General features: G+C 41.3%; 1 protein-coding gene across 1 annotated transcript in view; it reads right to left on the bottom strand.

The window, feature by feature from the left end:
- Window positions 1-21,588, bottom strand: part of JMJD1C (jumonji domain containing 1C) — a 107,252-nt gene that overhangs the window by 12,984 nt on the left and 72,680 nt on the right. Inside the window, 14 exon segments of the mRNA XM_008642759.2 lie at window positions 123-337; window positions 834-1,047; window positions 1,228-1,355; window positions 2,644-2,733; window positions 5,526-5,678; window positions 6,627-6,841; window positions 8,560-8,761; window positions 11,379-13,585; window positions 13,903-14,075; window positions 17,157-18,442; window positions 18,445-18,822; window positions 18,911-19,103; window positions 19,221-19,364; window positions 20,623-20,747. Of these exon segments, the coding sequence (XP_008640981.2) occupies window positions 123-337; window positions 834-1,047; window positions 1,228-1,355; window positions 2,644-2,733; window positions 5,526-5,678; window positions 6,627-6,841; window positions 8,560-8,761; window positions 11,379-13,585; window positions 13,903-14,075; window positions 17,157-18,442; window positions 18,445-18,822; window positions 18,911-19,103; window positions 19,221-19,364; window positions 20,623-20,747 (5,723 nt within the window).

The raw sequence follows: 21,588 nt of genomic DNA, 5'->3' as shown, positions 1-21,588 counted from the left end.
TTTTAACTATGAGTATTTAAAGCAATACACCTATCAGACTGCTCTAACTACAGCATGACAAAACAGATTGATAGAGACTTTCAAATCCTGAGAGAAAAACTGTGCATCTTGTAAACACTTACTGCTGCTCCTGTAGAGTAAACTGGAGCAAAAGCAATGCCAGCATCTGTAGAACCCAGACGCAGTTTGCCTGCTGTTGTAGTTAACAGATCTCGTAAGGTTGAGCCCTGCTCATTGTTCTGGGATGCAGGAGGGGAGCTTTTACAGTTTGGGGATTCCAAATTATCCTGGTCCTTCTCTTCCTTCGATTGTTTTCCAGACGGACATTCTTTGTTCTCTAAAATAAAAATAACCATTGCAAATTTACACTGTTGTTACCACAATGCACACACAGAACAGTACCAGTATCCTGCATTTCCTAGTGGTGGTAACAGACTGTGCAGCACTAGTGCTTTATTCACCTGGGAACACACCAGAGGATGAACTACATCCTTCAAAACACAGTCAAACACTATGACCAAGTAAAGGCCTTCCTCAGCATCTCAGACATGCAGCCAAGTGAGTCCCTGTCCCAAGTGAGAGATGCTGTAGCTGGAAATACTCCCACAGCACACACATATTCATTCCACTGGTGGATCTTCTGGTGACTGATTCTGATTCTGATGCCACCAGGGAAAGGCACTGCAGTTTGAAGGTTGGAACCCATAGAGAAAAGAACACTGTCTTTTCTTTTTGTGAACAGCAAATGGTGTTGTTTTTTTTTAATTAATTCAATTACATACCAGTAGTGCCCCCAAAGTAATGGACATGATATGAAGATTTCAAAGATATACCTTTCTTTTCTTCTCTGGCTTTTTGCTCTGCAAGATCAGCCAACCAATGCAGTGGGGACTGGGATTCAGGTGGTGTTAACTTGCTGTCTGTGCTCACATCACTCCTTGGACTTGTGTTACCATTTGTCTCGGACTTTTGAGGAATATTCTGCTGTTGAGACTCAGGCATGCACAGAGAAATTTTATTACTGTGGTTAAGGACATTCTGCAAAACCTGTAAGAACAAATTTATTTTTAACTACATAGCTTCACTTTAATGTATTTCAAAGACATGGCCAGCATTTAACCACCACATATGCAAACTAAAATGCAACTGGTACTATTTAAATACAAAAATCCACCAGGATCAAAACACTTGAACAAGATGCAATATAAACACACATTTTAGACTCACCTGAGACACACCATTCATCGCAGGGAGCTTGGCAGCTTGTGTGCTCTGCTTTGTGGTGCACTGACAATGGGATTTCATTTCAAATTTTTCTCTAATGTTGTGCATAGCATCTAAAAGATCTGTCAAAACTAGAAGACAATTAAGAAGAACAACATCAGTAGCTGTCAATCAATTCTGTGACCCTCTTTACAACACACACACACTGATGTTCTGAACTATTAAAAATGCTGAATTTACCATTTGAAACTACTCTAAGATGACTGCCCAGTTTATCTTTAAGCTTGTGCAGAGACACGTTCAATCAAGTAACAGCACACTCCTCTTCTGAATAAGGTAACTTTCACTCTGCATGCCCATTGCATGGTACACATTAGGCAAGCCATTAATTATTTGCTCCTCATTGTTCAATGGGTATTCACTGCTTCCTTTAATAAAGCCATCAGCTACAAACTGAAGTGAGCCACGTCTTGACAAAAAAATTAGTATGTGACCATATAAATGAAGGCTGTTTGGTAATGGGTATGCACAGAAGAATAAAACTGAGGTTAAGTAGGCAGTCTTCACTGTGCTGTTTCCAGATGAGTGGTTCACTTTCACAATTTAAAATTAAAACCAGTTTCAGTCTAGAACCTGTTCTGGGGAATGTCACAATCTGAATTTGTTATGGAATCTACCCAACCTTCATTTCTACCTGAACTAACATGCAACAACCCATAGAATAATGGCTGGTTCTGTATTTTCAGATTAAAATAACCTGGGAATTCACTTACTATGTTTAAGAGCACATCAGTTTTCTATTTTCTGGTCTGTATAGATGCTGGCAGAAATTCTGTGCTAACAACCACTACACCACACCTAACAGCCACTGCTTCAGAGAACATACTTGGTTGTAAGCAGAATTCTGAATCTAGCTGGTTTTATGATTCCTGCTTAGTTTTTCAATTATCACGAGCTCCTTCACTGTATTTTGCTCAATCATCTGAACCAAAACCTTTCTTTTCTTTTTTTGGGTGTAGGACAGACAACAGCGAAAAACAAATCCACAGAAATCTGTTGCCTCAGTGGTACTACTTAAAAATTTTATTTTAACAGCTAAGGTCAGATTTATTAAGTACATTCTGATTGTTTTATTCTGCTCTGAAAAGGTACAAATCCATCACAAGAAAGACCCTCAATTTTTTTCACTGCCTGTCCTCAAAACCCCTTTATGTATCTGTCAGCACACTCCTCTTACTCTCATTATCATCTGTGCTCAGTGCTGGTAACTGCCCAGAACCACTCACCTTCTTGCAATGATTTAACTCAATTCCCAGGTTTTTAAATGGAAAATGACAAGTTTCAAGAAACAATTCTAGCCCCTCTTCACAGAAGGACCTGGGAAAAAAATACCTTCTGCTTGTTCACATATGGTCTTACCAGAGCCTGGAATAATCTGTGTTGGCATCAGGTGCTTGTGATCATGAGGCTGTCCCTTCACACACTTCATCCAGGCATACAACTCCTTATCTGCAAAATAGCATTGCCAATGTTTTACTTCACTTATGTTGCACACAGACGGAGCTGAGGTCTTTCAGACTGGTTTTGGTTAGAAATATTTCTCTGCACAAACTAAGTCTTCTGTCCAGGTATCCTGCGTGACAAGGACTTGACTTGCATACAACAGCTACTTTTCACAGTAAGGAAAAGAGAGTTTTAACAACACTGAAATCTGAAATAGCTGCATCTGTAACACAGGCCCTTGCCAATTACCTCCAAATTTCAAAGTATATTCCCTTTATCACATTTAGTGAGTTACCAATTTAACATAGGCTGAAATCCTTTACAGTTGCCATTAAGGCCATAAGCCTCCCTTGATGAATCCTGCCATGGAAAAGAGACACAATTAGGCCGTGATTGCATGGTTCATCTGATTTGACACAATCCATGCTCCAACTGCAAGTGTGTGGTTTCAACCAGAGCTGGTCAGACAAGCCAAAAAGACGAACTTCTAACCAAATCATCTGTCTGATTCAGCCTACCTACCTTGCCGCTACACCCATGTTACTGATGGCACAAAGGAGAGGGAAGTTGCATCACAGATTTACATCACATGAAAGCAACCATGAAACCCTAAGTCTGTATGTACTGGCTGAAAATCATTTGTGCCAGAAGAGAGGGCCTAACTGGTAGGAGAGAGAGGCTTTCTATGAAGATTAAGGAAGACTGTCCCAAAATCTGTGGTGTAAAGAAAAGACACAAGAAGAATGAGAGTAAAAAACGTCTGGCCAAGCAACTGGTCACCAACCTGCTATGTGATTTGGGGCAGAAAAGGCAATTTCTCTCTCAATCCCTGGTCTTGTGTCCTATCCACTAAACTGCTAATTTTAAGACATCTTTCCAAGCCTTTTACCAGTTTGCTCAGCTCTGGCAATTTAAACTAAGGAACACACCAAGAGAAGCATTTAACACGCTTAAGGCATTTTTTCTACACTGTAGTAGGTGTACAATGTACCAAATGTTCTTTCAGATAAATACTGGATTTATAAACTATTTTGTAATTTTTGTAGCGCCTAAAATATCTAAATATCCAACTGGTCACGAACATAAATCAAGGTAACAAAACAGCATGTATCTACTTAATCTATTTTCTCACTGAAATGTCATAACATGGCATTCCACTTGATGGTGCCATGAACTGTCTGAAGATAACAATGATTGCATATTCATTCACTGATGTAGTAAAGTAATAAGAGAAGTCATTGATAAGTATCTGAATCTGGAATATTTAGAGCTCTAACATTCCAGCTGAAGCAGGGAAAAACCAGGGGATTCTCTGTTACATTCAGCAACTGTAAAAACAACTACCAGTTCCAGGAAAAATGGTGTAATATAAAGTCCTATTATATAGATGGGTGGGTGGTTCTGAACATTTTTTAAGAAAGTGCCAAAGAAGCAACACAGTTCACATGAATCCCACAGCATCATGAGAAATTAAGCCGCAGCGAGGGAAGCTGTCGTACCTCTGCTTTCACACATAAAATTGCAATCAACAGAAAGGAGAAAGTCCTCCCTGTTAGAAAACTGAAGAGAAGCCTCCTTCTTTATACTGCTTTTTCAAACTTCTAAGACATTTTACTAAAACTTTCCTGGCTGGTTAACACAGACTATAAAAAGCCTCTGACTGCATGTTCCCACCAGGGTAAATAATGTTCGGCATACATCCCAAGCCACGTCAGATGGATGCACACACGTGTGCACACACAGACTTCAGCCAGTGAAGAGCTGCTGAAGCAGCTTCCAGCACTAAAGCACTAGCAACTGTTCTCAGAGCGGGAAAATACTGACATTAGCTCCCTAAAAACTTCAGTGTAGAAGGCTTGTCACCACAAGCCAGGGACAAAGCGGATGAGAGTCTCCATTTGGCAAAGCTTTGCCACCTAATAGTTAAACGTTCTTTTACTAACGATTCACATCTGGGACATTACGCGGCTATGACAAACATGGAACTGCTTTTCTAAACAGCATTATCCTGGAATCAGCTCCTGGCACAGCGTCTGACCGCAGAACTGTGCCAGGGCACAGTGCCTGCCTCCCAGGGAAGGCAATGCATTCCACCAAGCAGCCTGCACACCAGTGTCACAGCCAAGGGCTCAAAGCCCAAATCAATCCTCCAAGCCATTCCTCCTTTCAACTGCAACCCAGTTGGGTCACCCAGAAATCAGAGGTTTGCAAGTCAGTCCTGTTACACTTCCTACAGACTAAAGTAGACATTTCCATTAGAGCAGAGGATAAACCACGTGTATCTGTAGGCTTATGGACTGTGAAACTTTTATTAACATTCATTTTAAATACTACCTGAAGTATTTTTCTCCATCTCTTTTTTATAACAAAACTATAAAACACGATGTTTAAGTCAGTATGACAAGCCACTTCTGAAGGGAGGACTCCAGAAAGCATTCAAATCAAGGCAAGTCTTAACAGCAATGAGTTACCATAAAGAGGGAAGTGTGACTGAGCACCAGTCTCACAACTGAAGAACAAGATTTAACCTTGAGGGGCAAGGCACAAGCAATCCACAACAATCCACACAAAAAGACTGAAACGTGGACAAAGAGCTAAAATAGCCCCCACAGCAGTTGCTTTCTGAATGACTGATTCTACATCTACTGACAAAAAAGGAGGCGAAAAAGATCAAGAAAAACCAATACACACAAGCAGCAATTTAACACTTTACAGAAAGACAGTTATAGTGGATCAGCAGCTCTGCAACAAATGAGAATAAACAGCCTATACAATACTCTAGTTCATAAAGAACTGACCTCTAGAACTTTTCCTTTCCTTTGCTTTGTAACAATCTAGGCAGACCACAAATCCACATTTTTGGCAGACCCAATGAATGTTAAATAATGTGGCTTCACATGCATCACACATCTCACGGACTCCTCTCACTGCTCTCTTCCATGCAATTTTGGCTGAAATACAAAATAAGCAGAATAAAAGGACTGAAATTTAAATGCAAAGCACAGAATGAATAGTCTTTATAGATGAAGCATTCATAAGTTTCCCCTCAGACACAACTGGGTTTTGGGGGAGGAAAGTGATCCTCCATAAACAGGCCATCAACATCTACCCCCTTAGTTCCATTACACAGCATCCCCCTTCAATGCTACTATCAACACATTATAAAGAAATAAAGCATTCAGAAAACATAGACTGAAGTCATACAGAAAAAGTATTGCTGCAAGTACGAAGAACTTTTTTAACACATACTTTTAACCCCATGCACTTAAGAGAGCTGGGTTTTTCACCTGGCTGCCCATGGGACATGCTTGATCTCAAGGGCAGCCAAACCAGTGAGCTGGACAGTTGAAGCTGGCAGGAGGGGAGGGAGCTGCCTGTTCAGGAGAGCTGGCTAGTAGTACATGTTTTCTGCCCCACTTCCTCCTCACACAGCCTGGAATTAGCAGAGCCACCAGCCTGTGCCCATCTGCTGTGGGCCAGAAGGACGGATGGTGGCATTGGTGGGGAGGAGGTGACAGTGTCAGCACACGCTCTGCAGGGCCCACGCTGCTCCGCTCTTCTCTTTGTTTTGGGAAGGAGACACAGAAACACACCATTTGTTGGCAGCAGTCAGTACCTGGCTCGCCACAGGCCTTGGCTGGGAGCTGGCTGCTCTGGCTGGAGAGCTGGAGGCCAAGCTGGGAATGGAGACTGCTCCAAACCCAACAGCAGCCTGGCCCCGGCCCCTGCCCAGCACAGCCACCAGCACAGGGAGGGGATTGGGCTGGTCCTTCCCAGCATGCCTTCTTACCAAACAGCCTAGGAAAATCCAACTGCCAGGGGAAGAGAGCTATGCAAAAGGAAGCAATGGCCACCCAAGAAAAACTGCAGAACGCTTGAGAGCTTTGAGAGTTCCTTACCGTCTTTTTTCACCCAGGACATGGCTGTTTTCTCAGACGTTACCAACTGACAAAATTTATCCCCTATGATATCTAGAATGTATTTAGAAGTTTCTAGGTCCAGTTCATCATCTTCATAGTTTTCATGTGTCCATAAACTCAGTGCTTCATCATCATATTGATCAGGAGAGGAGAAACCATCTATCCTAACCACTCCATTCTTACTAAAAGATAACCTAAAAATGAAAACAGATAGTTTAACTGCATGTATTATACTCTGTGACTTCTCCAGTTTACTTGCTACTTTACCTTGCTGCTTAAATCGTACAACACAAAAGTTTTCTTTTTACCTTATCATGCTACAATATTTTTTAATTTTTAAATAAATCCTACTGATGAAAATAGTTTTGAAATTACCAATAAGCAAGCATGAAAACTAAAACTAACCTTTTAGGAACTTTTTTGCATTCCATTCACTCATCATTCTCTCTTCTAGCATTTATTACTCCTTTAAAATTGCAGACAGAAAAATTCTTTTTTTTCTTTTTAATTTTGGTCAAAGTTTGGTTCCACCTACTCCTCACTTTCAATTTTCAGAATGTCTGTGACAGCAGTCACTGACTTATATTTTATAGATTTTTGTATCCTACTGCTCTCATACTGAGAAAACATGAGTTCAAACACTAAACTTATATCTTTCTAGGCAGAACAAATCACTAACAGAAGATAACATTTTTGTATCCACTAAGCTGTGACCTTTAAAAGGCTTTCCTGTTACCCTACCCAGTACTGTTCCACTAACTGGCTATACTTAGCCTATTTTTAAGCAGTAACAATTAATTCCATCTATCCAAAACAGGGTAAGTCATTACATAGATGTGATTGTAACAGTTAAGGAATTTATGCCAGCAAAACAGTCCTGAATTTAGAAGTACCAAAAATTACATTTAGATATGTATTCAAACGAACAAGATGAAACTATCAACTTTCAGCTACAACAACTTCCAACAGAATTGTAAACCTCTTTTGCAATTCAAGCCCTACTATCTAAACACAATGAAATTGCGTTCAATTACAATGAAAGTAATTAAATAGCTTTAAATTTTACTACAATATAATCAAAACATTCCAAGTTTTTAAATTCTATACTGGTTTTTTTAAATGCTGGCAAACCTTTATGTTCTCTCCTTTATACAGAACAAAAAAAACCAACCAAAATTCCAACTTTGCCACATTAGGAAGCAAATATTCTTACAGAGAAGGCATTCACAGTCCAACCTTGAAATGATTCCTACAGATCTACCAAGTCTTGTAACTAAAGAGCCATTACAAAAAAATTAAACCCCATTTAGGGAACAGTTTATTGTCGAAAACAAGTTGGATTAGTATTGACAGCACAGTCCATACACAAATTGAAGCTGTTTTACCCTTTCTTGGTGCTTCCTGCACCCACGTGCACTACACTGCACCCCAGGAAATTTTCTTCCTTTTCAGTTTTCCTTGATGGGCTGCTAATTGTGAAAAAGGAGGTCACAACTCCTCTCTGTCCTCAGAAAACTCCGAGCAACATTCCCACCACATACTGGCATAAGAACAATTACGAATAAGTGCAACTCTGCGGTTGTACAACTTGTCCATAAAAACTGAAGCTTGCCTTTTGAAAATCCCACTTCAAATGTCAGACACCTGTGTAATGGTGATGTGCTGTTTTTTCTGCTTGCCTAAGGTACACCAGGCAGATGTTCTGATGTCTTTGCTATAAAGCTTTAAACAGCGATGAAGTCAATCCACAAAAGAAATACAAATGTAAATACTGTTAAATTAGATGCTGTCTTTTATCAGGTTGACTGACTGAGCCAGAAAAATCAGACATACTTTCAAGTATGCCAGTCCTTTGTCAGTATTATTCTTAAAAGCTGAAGCACCACATTACCAGGAAACTAGTCATACTTACCGCCGAAAGTAGTAAAATCTACAAAACACTGGTGAGTGAGTTGGTTCTTCTCCCTTCTTACTTCTTATTAACCTACATTCTCTGCATTTTTGCAAATTTGGTCCTATTTCAGAACAAGAATCATCCTGCAAAAAGGACTCTCCCGTTTGCTTCAGCTTCTTTACTTTGCGCCAATCTTTTAACACTGAGCGAGGTATACCAGCTGCAAAAGTAAGGAGAGTTTCAGATGAGGCATTGGCACTGCTTACTCACAGATCACAGTCAAGATAGTCAGCGTTCAACTTTTTTTCAGGTACATTTGTTACCTGAATAACATATTTCATTTTTATTTCCACTTGCCTGCCTGTCAGCATTGAAGCTAAAAAAGCAAAGGTACCAATTAAACTTACACAGGGCAGGAGCACAGTTAAATACCTGCTAAGCTCCCAAGACACTACATTTTCCTCTATATTAGGTGTATCATTCAACAGGTATTCTACTATAACCATCTCCAGAATCTCATTCTGACAAAAAAAAGCAAAGACACACAATACTGCATGAAAGTTAAGCAGGAACTCTGTTTCAAGTGAAGGTTTTGGCAAAAAAGGCCACAATTTAACGATTAAAAGCAGAGCTCATAAAAACTTACCCAAAAGCAAACTCCAACTCCCTCAAAACTTATTTTTTGAAGGTTACAAATATGACTACAGAATAGCAGCTATATTCACAGAATCCATTTACACTCCGTCTGGTTTGTTGGCTTTGCAAGGCTGAGCAATGTAATTCTATTTTCAATACTGAAGTCAGCAGATCTGACACCAAGTAACATGAGGAGCAAGTCTATTGGGTAATAAGTGCAATTTTCACATACAGGTTTTGAAACTGAACCCTGTTGTTACTTAACCAAGCTTTCATTTTAAGGAGTCTTAAAAGTGGCACCACTCTTATCTGCAGACAGAGAAGTATCTGTCATTTCATTTCATCTAGCACTACTCTTGAAAGTTCATGTCCTGTAAACAGAGATCTGATGTAGGATGATAAAGGGGTCAGGGTGCTAACTGTGGACTTGGTACCTGGGCTCAGATTGGTATGTTGCCAGAGATGACTTGAACAAACTTTGCAAGTGACAGACTGCCTATGCCTCAGTTCAAGGCCTAGAAACCACACTCCATACTCATCCAAGGCATGACAGTAACTGGATTAAAACCAGGAGTAGAAAAGGCCCAAGTACAGGTTTACTACTCCAGACCAGTGTTTTCTGCCCTGGAAGCAGAGATCCCGGGTGTCATCTAGGAGCTGCTATACTTCAAGCTCTATGGGTAGGCACACTTGGAAGACCCCCAGCACTTGCAGGGCTGTGAAATGCCTTGCTTTGCAGGAGGGAGCCTCACAGCCTGGAGCTCTGAGCACTCTGGCTAGCGCAGGAGCTCCCGGGGCTTTCCAAAACGGCACCAGGACAAAGCACTCTTCAACCCTGGCAGAATCCACATACCACCCATGCTGCAAAACCACCACCAAGCCCCAGATCCTGAAGCACAAGTTAGTTTTTACCTCCAGCCACCTACAGAGAACCCAGGCAGCTGTTCCAAGGGAACATCATCTTTCCTGAAAGCTCCTCAAGGTTGACTATGATTTTGTGTAAAACTTTGTGGAAAGTTCTTTTTGAAAGAAAAATCTCTGACCAGCTCTCTTGCAGAAATTTACCACTAAAAATGTTTTGCAACAATACAAAGGTCATAAACACATAACATGTTAAGTGTTAAGTGTAAGCATTTACAGTTTACTTTAAGAAGTGAAGCTGAAAAAGATTTTACAGGCATGTTTGCCTTGATCTTCCCTTTACTTGAGGCAGAAAGAAAAAGCAATACTATTAGCACTGGACCAAATATCCAGAGTACTTTAGATGGACTACAACACTTCCAGCACACAGCAGAATTCAGCCATCAAGTGCTCTCAGATACCAGAAGAGTAACTTTATACACCAGACAGTGAAAAGCCACAGAATGTAATTACAGGCAGAATTGCTCATTTTCTTGCTACCTGTACTTAAAAATTCTTACAAGAAGTAATTTAATGGTAGACTCTCTCATACTTAACCAGACCAAAGACAAAGCAGAGTCCTTGGAAAAGAATAAATTGGAATAAAAAAGGCAAGTTTTTAAATCAAATCCCTTATGTTGGCAGACCAGTTTCTCTTTTCAGATTAATCTAGTTACAATCTGCTACATGTTACAGTATTAAATTTAAATTGAATTTTTTATTTCCCTAGATTTTTTCATTCCTTAAACAAGAGGGATGTTAACACCATGTAGTACACATGCTAGTTAGGAGTGTGAAATGATTCTCCCTTAAACCTTTCATTAAATTAACCAAATCATAACTGAGTGGCAGCAGGCTCTCAAGGAACTGCCTCTGGCTTTCTGATCAAAGAATGAATTAGAGTTCAACAACAGAGAAACTTTCCCTCCAGCAGTGCTCTAAAAATAAATGCATTAGATCTTAAAACAAAAAAAAACCCCAACATATATATATATAGCTCAATATAAGTGGCACAACTATATGCACCAGCCTGCTCAATTCTGATGGACAGCATAAACCAGTTTGTTTACTGCTTATTTTTAGGCCAAGAACCAGTTTGTTAACACAGATATACAAAACGGTCTGTATCTTACACCAGGATATTTCAAATGGCTTCAAGACAGATAAATCTGGACCTACTCATTTACACAGGCATGCTTTTTAGCTCTTTTCCCAGCTATCGTGCATGACAAACCCTCCAGGATTAACAGTGTTGGACTTCACACTCCTCTGTGCCTTCCAAATCAGATTAATATACTCACTGCTGTTACTGCCGCTCTGTAACTTCAGCTTGCTTTTTTCTTTGGCGCTCCTGCTAAGAACACCATTTGGTTTCACTTCTTCCTCGGTATCACCCTTTTTTTTCTGCAAATCATTTTGTTTCTTTTTGTAAGTTGGCTTGGGCTGCCGTTTAGTCCTTTGCTCTGACTTGCTCTCACTTTCATCAGAGTCACCACTTTCAGAGCCAGACTCGTAAGTTCGTTTTCCTTTTCTCCTTGGGTGCTTATCTTCCTTCACAAACTTATCTGCCAAGATTTTGCTATCTATGTTATTTTGCAAATCATTTGATGTAGAAGCTATTAAATTGACAGTACACGGCTTAATAATTTCTGAAACACTGTTCCCTGAATTCTCTTTTTTATTAGTGTTTTTATCTTCCTCTGAATGCCTTGTTAGCCAAGCCTTTTTCAGTTTAGTGTGGTAGTTTGGCTGACTCGTCTGGGAAGTCTGCCCACTGCCTACAGAGTTCGCTTTGTTTATTGTATTACAGACGATAGCACTGTCTAGGGAGAGAGAGGTTGAAAATGTCTGATTTTTCACAGAGTTGGACTCGGTCTCAGTGGTGTTACTACTTTTAAACTGAGCTGCAGCCAATGCTGCCTTGTGCTTCTTCAAATGGACAAAGTCGGTAGAGGTGGAGAATCCCGAGCTGGGCTGAGCAGCGCTGCCTGTGCTGCCAACAGCGGATGCAACCGGAGCTGAAGTGCTGACCTTGCACTCCTGGGGCTGTGCTGCCGCCTGGCCGGCCGCTCTCGGGGCCGCGCACTCCAGCGGCGCGCAGGATACTGCGCTCGACACTGAGTAGGTCACTTCAGAGCTCCCGCGGCTCGACACGCTGGTCGTCGTTGCTGCTGATGCGGTGACATCCGTTTTGGTGCTGCAGATGATAGTTGTGGTAGGGGTGACAGCACGAGGAATGCTGCCTTGCGAGACAGCTGGAAATTTCTTTTCATACTGTGTGCGAGCACTGTCTGAGTTCATATTTGGCAGGATGACTCTTCCAGTCTCCCTGGCTTCCGCTGTTTTCAGGCAATCTGCTTGATTTGTCACAGCTGAAGATCTCTCACTAACTCGATCTTTGGAAGCAGACTGCATTACTGGTACATTCTCGTATTTTGTGCTAGAAGGAGGACGCACAATAACAGATGCTGTAGCGGACTGCGACTTTCCACTCATTCTTTCACTGTGCCAATCTACTTTTTCATTATTTGGGGCATTATTAGACTTCCACATTTCTGATAAATTCTGCTCAGAAGTGCCCTTGTAAACAGTCTGGGCTTCCTTGGGCTCAGGTACTAAAGTTGGCGGTTTCTGCAACTCCTGTATTTTGCCACCACCAGCATTAACTGGTTGAACGGGGGTTAGAGTTGGAGGTGAAAGGCTGCTATAGCTGCTCTCCTTCTTCTCCAGGCTCTGGTGCACAGGAGGGTGAAACACAGGGGCCCTATGCAAGGCAGGCATACTCCGGAGTGTATTTGAAGATGAGACTGACAACTGAGTAGGGCTCCTGCTGTCACTTCTGAAAGAATTTACAGAGTGAGACTGCACCGACTGTGGAAGCTGCTCAGGTATCTTGCTTGTAGAGCCTTCGCTCTCTGGTTGGTGCTTAATTAAAGGTGGAGGTTTTGAAAGGGAAGAAATGTAGGAGGGGAGAGCCTGGGGACTAGCTGCTGTTGAAGGACAATTAGCTTGCTTATCAACATATGCACCTGAAGCTTCCTTTGATGGGTACGATCTTGGTGGTTCATTTACTACACTGTTAGACAGGGTAGTGAAATAGTTACTCTGTGGCAAACTCTGCGGAACTGAATGTTTCATTTTATACAGTTCTGACACAGAACGTTCAGCGTCTTTGTCGTATTTTACTGAATGGCTTTTGGGACTTGAAGATAAGGATGTTACCCTGGAGTAGTTCTCTCTCTCTCCCTCCAGTGCCTTTATTTTAGCTGTAAAAGGAGCAACTTCAATACTTTCTTGGAGTATCCGTCTGTGTTCTTCTTTGTATTTGCTCAGTCGTTCCCCAGTCTCCTGTGGTGGCCTTGGCAGCTGGTTCAACATTGGATCTGCATAATGTCTGTGCATATGGCTCTCCTTTGCTGCCTGTGTTCTGCTCTGCTCTAGCTCACTCTTCACTGGCGCAGTGGTAACAGAACGCAAAGGGTCAACAAACGTTTTTCTCTCCAGTTCTCTGTTTGAAGAAAGGTTAAGCAAACACAGGTTAGTCTGAATGTAGTACAACGTGCTAGACGGAAGACCTTTCTTCCCGTGCCCTGAACAAAGTTATCTATTAACACAAAATAAACTTTTCTCTATATTAAGTACAATTTCCAGAAATCTTCGAATGATTCATGAACTCAAGTACCACTCCTAGTCAAGAAGGCAACACACTGACAAGCCTGTGTCCCCCATAGGCAACCACATCTACAAATAAACTAAAAGGAAGCTAAAAGGCAACATCACTTGCTGAAATGTACCCCCTCACACAGAGATCAACAGCAAACTTACTCTTTGCGATGGTCTACAATACTTTTGGACAATGGTGGGCTGGAATGCGTAGCCAGTTTAAGAGGCCGAAGGGGATCTGCGCTGGACGGTCGCACAGGAATGTGACTCAGTAAACCAAGGCTGTCAGCTGAGGTCACTGGGGTGGGCTGATGTAACCAGGGGCTGGGAGTATTCTGTTGACACCAACCAAAACAAAAAATAAAATCAGATTTCAAAATAATCACGGGACCACAAGGGTCACTCTACCAAGTCCTATCAATGATCCAAGTGAAGTAATGTATTTCAGTATCAAATCATAGACAGTAAATAAAATTTAACATTTAAAGTCACTTTTTTGATCAACTGAAACACAACTGTACTTCCTCTGGACTTCCAGTATACAAAACAGTTTACACATTTCAGAAGCATTCTTAGAACCATTTAATTTTCAAGTACTCAAGATGAGCAGTTAATTCTAGAACAGCATCTCAAGCTCATCAAAATTAACAAACCGAAGACAACCTGACAACACCTAAATTCTGTTACTAGTAAGAAGACCATTACCTCTTCAAAGAATTGCAAGAAGTATTTCTTTAAAAATACAAATATGGCTTGGTATTTCTGGAAGCAATTTTATCTCCAGCTTTATGACAAATCTCTATAAAAGGGATATAAGTATCTCTTTCCTGGTTTGTTCCTCTCCTGCCCCAACCAAATGATTTAAGTATGATAATCCTTATCAATCTGCTTTATTTAGCCAGGCATTTTTATTTGGCATCATCATCATCATCACACTATGAAACCCATAAATGTACACACCTGCCATACTGTGAAGCATGGCAAACACATAGGCCAATTTTATGCTGTGTACCTAAACATTTTAAAGGTGGGCCTCCTCGTTTAGACACACTGGTAAGTCTTCATCTATGGAACTACTGTTTAATCTACTACTTTGTTCATTTTCTGTTTTCTTATCCTCTCTGAAACTTGTGTAACAGCCTGCAGAAAAGAGCAGGAGCAGCACTCTCTCTGCTCCTGCCCTCTCTCTCTCTCCTCCGCCTTAGGAGACCTGCTTATGAGAAGCGCACGCAGTGGAGTGGAAAGGCAGGACACCTGTTCAACTGGGGCTCAAGTGCCGGGGACAAGCCAAGAGTGAGCTTTCCTGCACACCCCAAAGCCTTGCGGTGCTGATCCATCCCTACCTTCTTCCTCTCCCTATGCTCCTCAGCAGTCCATCCCCATCCTTCTCCCCAGACCCGGCAACTCCAGTTGGGAACTACTGCAGCAGAACGGGAGCCAAGAGCTCTCGTGACACATGCACACAGAATAGATCTGCAGGTGCTACAAATCTGAAGTTCTGATTTCTGTGTTTTTGAATATTTAAAGCAGCCACCTGGGTTTGTGCTCACAGTGTTAGTGTGCACGCTTCCTAGGCCAGGAGTTCCCACGCTGTGGTGAGTTCCCACGAACAGCCTGTAAGCTGTATTAAAGTATTATGCAAAGAAGGCCCGTCACCTTCTCCCTAGAGGAGCTGGGGAACATCTGCCTGAGCACCAAGCATTGCTCAAACAGCTTCGTGACTCCACCTGCAACCATCTACTGCCCAGCCCAAACACGGGAGCTGCCACAGCCACCCAAGGACAGTAAGAGAAGGTGGGCTTGGGGCACACTTCCTTCAGTTCAGAGACATAGCTCAGCTCTGAGCCAAGGGTGGATGCTGCTGCTGCTCTTACAGCCGAAACACAGATCCCTTTCTGTGATTGTGGCATCCATACAAACCGACCGTGGAAACACCCACTCTGGGTTTCTAAGATCTATTTAAAAAAGGCCTCCAGTGCGAGAGCCAGAAGACAAGTCACCACAAGACAATTGCCACATATCAACATAATTAAAAAGCTACATGCCTCAGTATGCAGAGATGCACATTTCAGGCAGCCAAAGTGAAAACAACGTCTATCCTAAGTTCTTTAAAATGGACGCCCGTATGGGGTGGAGCAGGCAGCAACACGAAAAGATAAACCCACCTATCGTTTTCTCTTAGGCTTTTCTTCACTGCTACATTTTGATTTTATCACATTTTCGATCAAACTCACTTCATATTACAAGGCCAACTCAAACTGACTGTTTTGGGTAAGACTTAGCCACAATGGTTTGGCTTTTCTCAAGCACGAGTCTGGGGACGAATAGCCGTCCCCATGATGAAAAAGAAAAGAAAGAAAAAAAAAAAAAAATCTTTCTAACCATTCAGAATGCCAAGCTTTGACACAAAGGCTTACAATTTGGCAGAAGGACCACTGTCAGTGACACGCCTTTTGTGGTCCCTGTGAAAATCTGCCCAAATTAGGCCAAGTTGAAAGCCTTGAAAGATCACTATGCACATGCTCAGTGGAGGTTTGATTGAAGCTGGCAGTAAAGCTCTCCGAAGTTTCTGTCTGCACTACACATGCTTCATCTTACACTATTCCTCTGAGATGCCTGCAATGAGCATGCCATATCCCCAAGCCTGCAGGAGCTGCGAAAACTTTTCCTGTAATTGCCACGTCTGCCTGCCAAACCCCACCGCCGCACTGGGCGCTAGGCTGAAAAACACAGACCATTTCTTCTGAGACTTCAGTGGTTACACGCAGCACACAGACAGAGGAATCACCCTGACTTGAATACAGAGGAGTAGAAAGCAGATGGCAAGGCAGGGATGTGTGTCAACAGGAACAGAAGGGGAGAAAACGATACGCCAAGAAAGGGTACACAGATAGGTGTAAAGACAAGAGAAATGGGTGTATAGTGCATGAAACACTTATAAATGCAAGAGCATTTCTCTTCAGAACTTCCCACTGGATTTAGTACTCCTTCCTTCTCAGTCTTTCACCATTATTGAGTGAACACGCACAAAATTTCACTATGAAGGCAACTGTCCCACCTCTCCTAATATTTCACTTACACAATGGTACACAGTTTGAGGCAGCAAATATTTATCCTGTGAACTTGAGTTCCCAAACCAGCTGGCTGACCTCATTTTTAGTCATAAACTAAAACCAAACATGTCATTTTTCTTTAGAATTCTTAGGAAATCAAGGTCTGGAAAAACTCCCTAAGCACATCCACCATGATACAGTGGTTACTGCTGTAGTTCCATTCCTAGTTCTCTGCCTACTCAAAAACCCCACCAGCACAGTATACTCAGTGTGACACAAACTACCACATCTGTACCTAGGAAATCACTGCTGGGAAACACCAGGCCCAGCTAAATAAGTCATTAAGAAAGGATCTCAACTTACCCTTCTCAAGGAAGCCTCTGCGTTAACAGGAGTTTCTGGGTGGACCCATTTGGAGGAGGGCAGACCGAGTCCTGAGTAAGCATGTGTTCCATTTGGATACTGCCAAATAATTGGATAAAGCCCTAGCTGATTATAGGAAGCAGAAGGATGAGCTTGTCCGAGAAGATGTGGAGACTGGTGTTGTAACATCTGTTGCTGCTGCTGGTGTGCTAATGCCAAATGGCTTAAGCTGCTAGCATGAGCAGTCTCTAGTCGCGGGTGGGCACCCAGCAGGGAGGCAGCAGGCACTCCGGGCAACACTGCGGGAAGTAGATGAGGGTGATGAACAGAATGGTGAGATGCGCTACTAAGGGGGTGAGTGTTAATAGCGGACAAGGGAGCCTGAGCTGAAGACCCAGCGAGCAGATGGGATGAACCAGTTAATGCAGGATGATGAGCGTTTGGATTTAAACAGGTTCGGTGGGATGAGGAATGCAGAGGATAATTATGCTGATGCAAGTAAGGTGAAATGTGATTAGTTCCTGTTTCTTGTCCAATCAGACTGGGGTCCCTGTATACTGTGAAATGTTCATTCTTGTCAATGATAAGAGGACTCTTAGTAGCTTCTAGAGCACTAACTCTAGCTGGAACTGGATGAAAACTAGACCTAGGCAAATCATGATCAGTTTTATTGGCTGACCTTGTTAATCCAGTAGCATGACTGTTTTGGGAACTAACCTTAGACTTCACAGTATCAGAAGATTGGGTGAATTTAGGCTTAACATCAGGTGACTTTGTTTTAGGATGATCAACTGAAGCACTAGATTTTGACTTCACAGAATCGGGGACTGGACTTTGTTTACGCAGTTTACTCTCTTCTGCTACAGAAGCTACATTTAACGAAGACATAAATGAGCCATACTGCACTTTTTCAGAATTTAAGTGTTCATTTACTGGTAATGTTTTTACAACCCCAGGTTGTATCAAATCCGTTTTACCAACACTGCTAACCCAACCTTGATCAGCTTCCTGTTTCCTTGCTTCAAGGAAATTTGCATTTGTAAATTGCTGCTTTAAATCACTGCTGTGAGATTCTATTTTCTGAACTGCTTGCAAACCAAAGGTACTTGCAGCATTATCCTGGTTCTCCTTTTCAGAGTTGTTTTTATTAGTAACGTCAACAACACATTTCGGAGTAGGTGGTCTGGGTAAAAACTGCTCATTCTTTAACTCCACAGTATGATGTTTTTCTGCATTACACTCTTGAACATGTGGATCCTTGGCATTCTGCTCATTTTTGCTGGCTTCTCTGCTGCGTGGAGTGAAGATTTTTCGTGCTGATCCAAGACTGACGATTTCAGTCTTTCAGTCTCTTCATGGTTTTTATCCTGCTGTACTTCATCCCATGGAGACCGTCTATCTGTTAGTGTCTGTTCTACTCCCTCAGTAGTTTGGGATTTTCTTTCTTCTCCATTTATCTTTGAAGAGTTCTTGCTTTTTAACTCATTTTCTGAATTTTGCTCTGAGGATGAATCTGTTAATCTTTTATTTGAAATTTCCGAGTCACTGCTCTCAGAATAATCTGAGATATTGTCTGTCCGCAGTCTCTTCATATTTAATTTTTTTTCATCCTCTTCAGGTTTTCTTCTTTTACTAAGAAAGTGTTTATTTTTGGTTTTGGGGTTTTCTGTAAAAGATAAAAACATGTCTATCACATTTTCAGTCTAATACAGTTTTAGGAAGCTCTCCCTCCCCCTTCCATTAACCGTTTTTACCTCCTCGACCTATATAATCATATCTTTCATCTTTCATCTTCTCTTCATCAGGCATGCTGCTGTCAGAGCCTTTCCTCTTATTTGGCCGAATATTCCTCTGTTGTTGGTGCTGGTGAGAATTCTGTTTTGGTGCTGCAGTTTGGGAATTCATTGCTGGTCTGGGACTATTTGCTTGTGCACGTGTATAATGACCCTAAAAATAATTTTTTATTAATGGACTTAAATGCAATGTTAATTAGTGTCTTTAAACATGTATTTTTAACATTCGCAATATACGAAAATACTTAGGTAAAAAGATAAATGTATCTACGTGAACTGTGTTGCTGTTCTGGTTGGAACGAGACCGCCGGCGTGAAGTGATGCCAATATTTTCACCTTTCAACAAAGAGTGAACAACATCATCTAGAAAGGTCATCTGAACCATAGAAGGATCAACATTCTGGGGTTCTAACACCTGGTTTATGTAGAAAAAAAAAAAGAAAAAAGAGAAGAGAGAAAATAACAATCCACAGATGTTCAGACAATGCCCAATCTGTATTTTCTATATCAGTGTTCACCAGTCTACTTTATGTGCCGAAGACTAATCAGAGAAAAGCCTACTTAATCCTGACAAGCAGAACTGACATATGACACAACAAATGCTGGGAACAGTGTCAAACCAAAGCAAATGTGTCTTTACGTGTCACTGCAAAAATAATTTTTTTAAAAAGCAAAGAATAACCCAGCACCCGTTCCTTCCCCCTCCACTGACCTGCAAATTTGAGATTTAACGAGCTATTCATAGAATAACCCCTACATAGTAATTACAACATACAAGTATTTTATAAGATTAATTTAATATACTATAAATTATACTGCAGAAGCACATTACAGTACTGCTTTCTACAGAAGCAAAACTGCTGCAAGAAGAGAACCAAAGTGACTGGAAAGACGAACTCTAAAACTGCTGAGTGTTACTAGTGAGAAATATTTCATAAAGTAGGAAATGCTAACCAGATCGTCAAAGAATATGGCACAAAGTGAAAAAAGTAACATTTGGGGAATATTAACTTGAGCAAATTAAGGGGAAGAATTTGAGTAATAGACTAGTCTTAAATTTTTATTGTCACACACGGTTTTGTCAGTCATTTCAAGGCAGATGGGTCATTCATTCTATTACTATTGAGTCATTACTCTACTCTCCTGAAACAGAATTCATTACTGCCATCAAAAGTACCAGTATTAATACTTTTTGTAACATCAAATTCTGAAATAAAACTAAAACCCGCCATAGCAAATACAAATTAGGGCTGCAGTAAATGCTTAATTCAGTAAATTGCAGAAAGTGACTATTTCAATTGCTTGGAAAAAGTAATCATTACTGAAGTGCTGAAAGATTTCATCCTTGTGAAAAGAAATTCTCAACAGAGCAGACAGGGAAGACCAGTTCTTCAAACTGGATTGCTGCACTTCAAAGACTTCACTAGTCAAATAGCAACAGCAGAAGAAACTGCAGGACTGGTATTAATCATATCACTGCACAAACACTCAGCTTCAGGAGGATTTAACTGATAGCCCAAAGCAATTGTGCTGTAGTTTCAGCACAGTGATACCTTCACCCTGCTGGAACTGAACCAGCTCAGTGTGTTTCTGAGTGATACCAACAAATATTAGAACCTCCCAAGGCATAGTTTACTTGCAGCTTGTTTTCTGAGTATCATCCATCAACTCACCTGGTCATTCATAACCACCATAGTGCGGGTGAAGAGATCATGGTGAGTGATGATGCCAGTAAACCACTGGGTGGCAGAATCCTGTCTGTACACTCTCACCCTATAACCATTTAAGGAGTACGGACCTTTAGAAGAGGAAGAAATAAAAAAGCCATTGAGGAATGCAGAAAAAATAAAAGGAAAAAAAGGCGTACACGAATTTTCCTGCCTTTTTTTTTTTTTTTTGCTTCATAGCAAACATACAGTGCACGTGGCATAGACAGCTAACCAGAGATTCAGGAAGACATTTTGAAACGCAAATGATACATATTAAGCATGCTTTAAGGCTAATTCTGCTAACATTTTCAACATAGATTTAGTTAGATAAGAAAATTGTTTCTGCAACTATGATGACACATGATGGGAAAATTCCTGCCTACAAAGAGCAACCACAGAAAACTAATCTGAAAGGCTAGAAAGTGGCAGCAGCAGGTTATACAGAAGCTATTTAACAGGCTAGTCACATGCCCAGCTGCTTTGCTGGCGAAAAGATTTACATCTTGGTGGCTAGGCTCTGCAGCTGCCAAGTCCTTCCCATAAGTGACCACAGAATTTCTCTCCATTACAACAGGCAGAAAGGCAGTGGAACAATCCCGTGCTTGCTATGGCCACACAGAACATTCAAGCACACAAATGCTAAGAAGACTTCAGCTCCTGTTTGCAGACATACCAAATGCAAAGAAACCTCACACATTTTGCAAAGCTCAGTTTAATTCACCTCCAAAAGCCCATGGGGAGGGGAACTAGTATGATACTGTACCTATTTTACAGTTTGTTTCAAGACCCAGAAATCAAGACTTAACAATTTTATTCATGTTCAGTGATCATGGAACTTGATCACTGGAACTCTTTAAGTTTCATTGCACTTGGTGTTTATGTAGCATTTTGCATGACCAAGCAACACTGCCACCAAGTTCAGTTCCAACT

The sequence above is a fragment of the Corvus brachyrhynchos genome, unplaced genomic scaffold, assembly GCF_000691975.1.
Source record: "Corvus brachyrhynchos isolate BGI_N302 unplaced genomic scaffold, ASM69197v1 scaffold279, whole genome shotgun sequence".
Lineage (NCBI taxonomy): Eukaryota > Metazoa > Chordata > Aves > Passeriformes > Corvidae > Corvus > Corvus brachyrhynchos.
The sequence above is the reverse complement of the archived record's forward strand: the minus strand, read 5'-3'. Positions and strand labels throughout refer to the sequence as shown.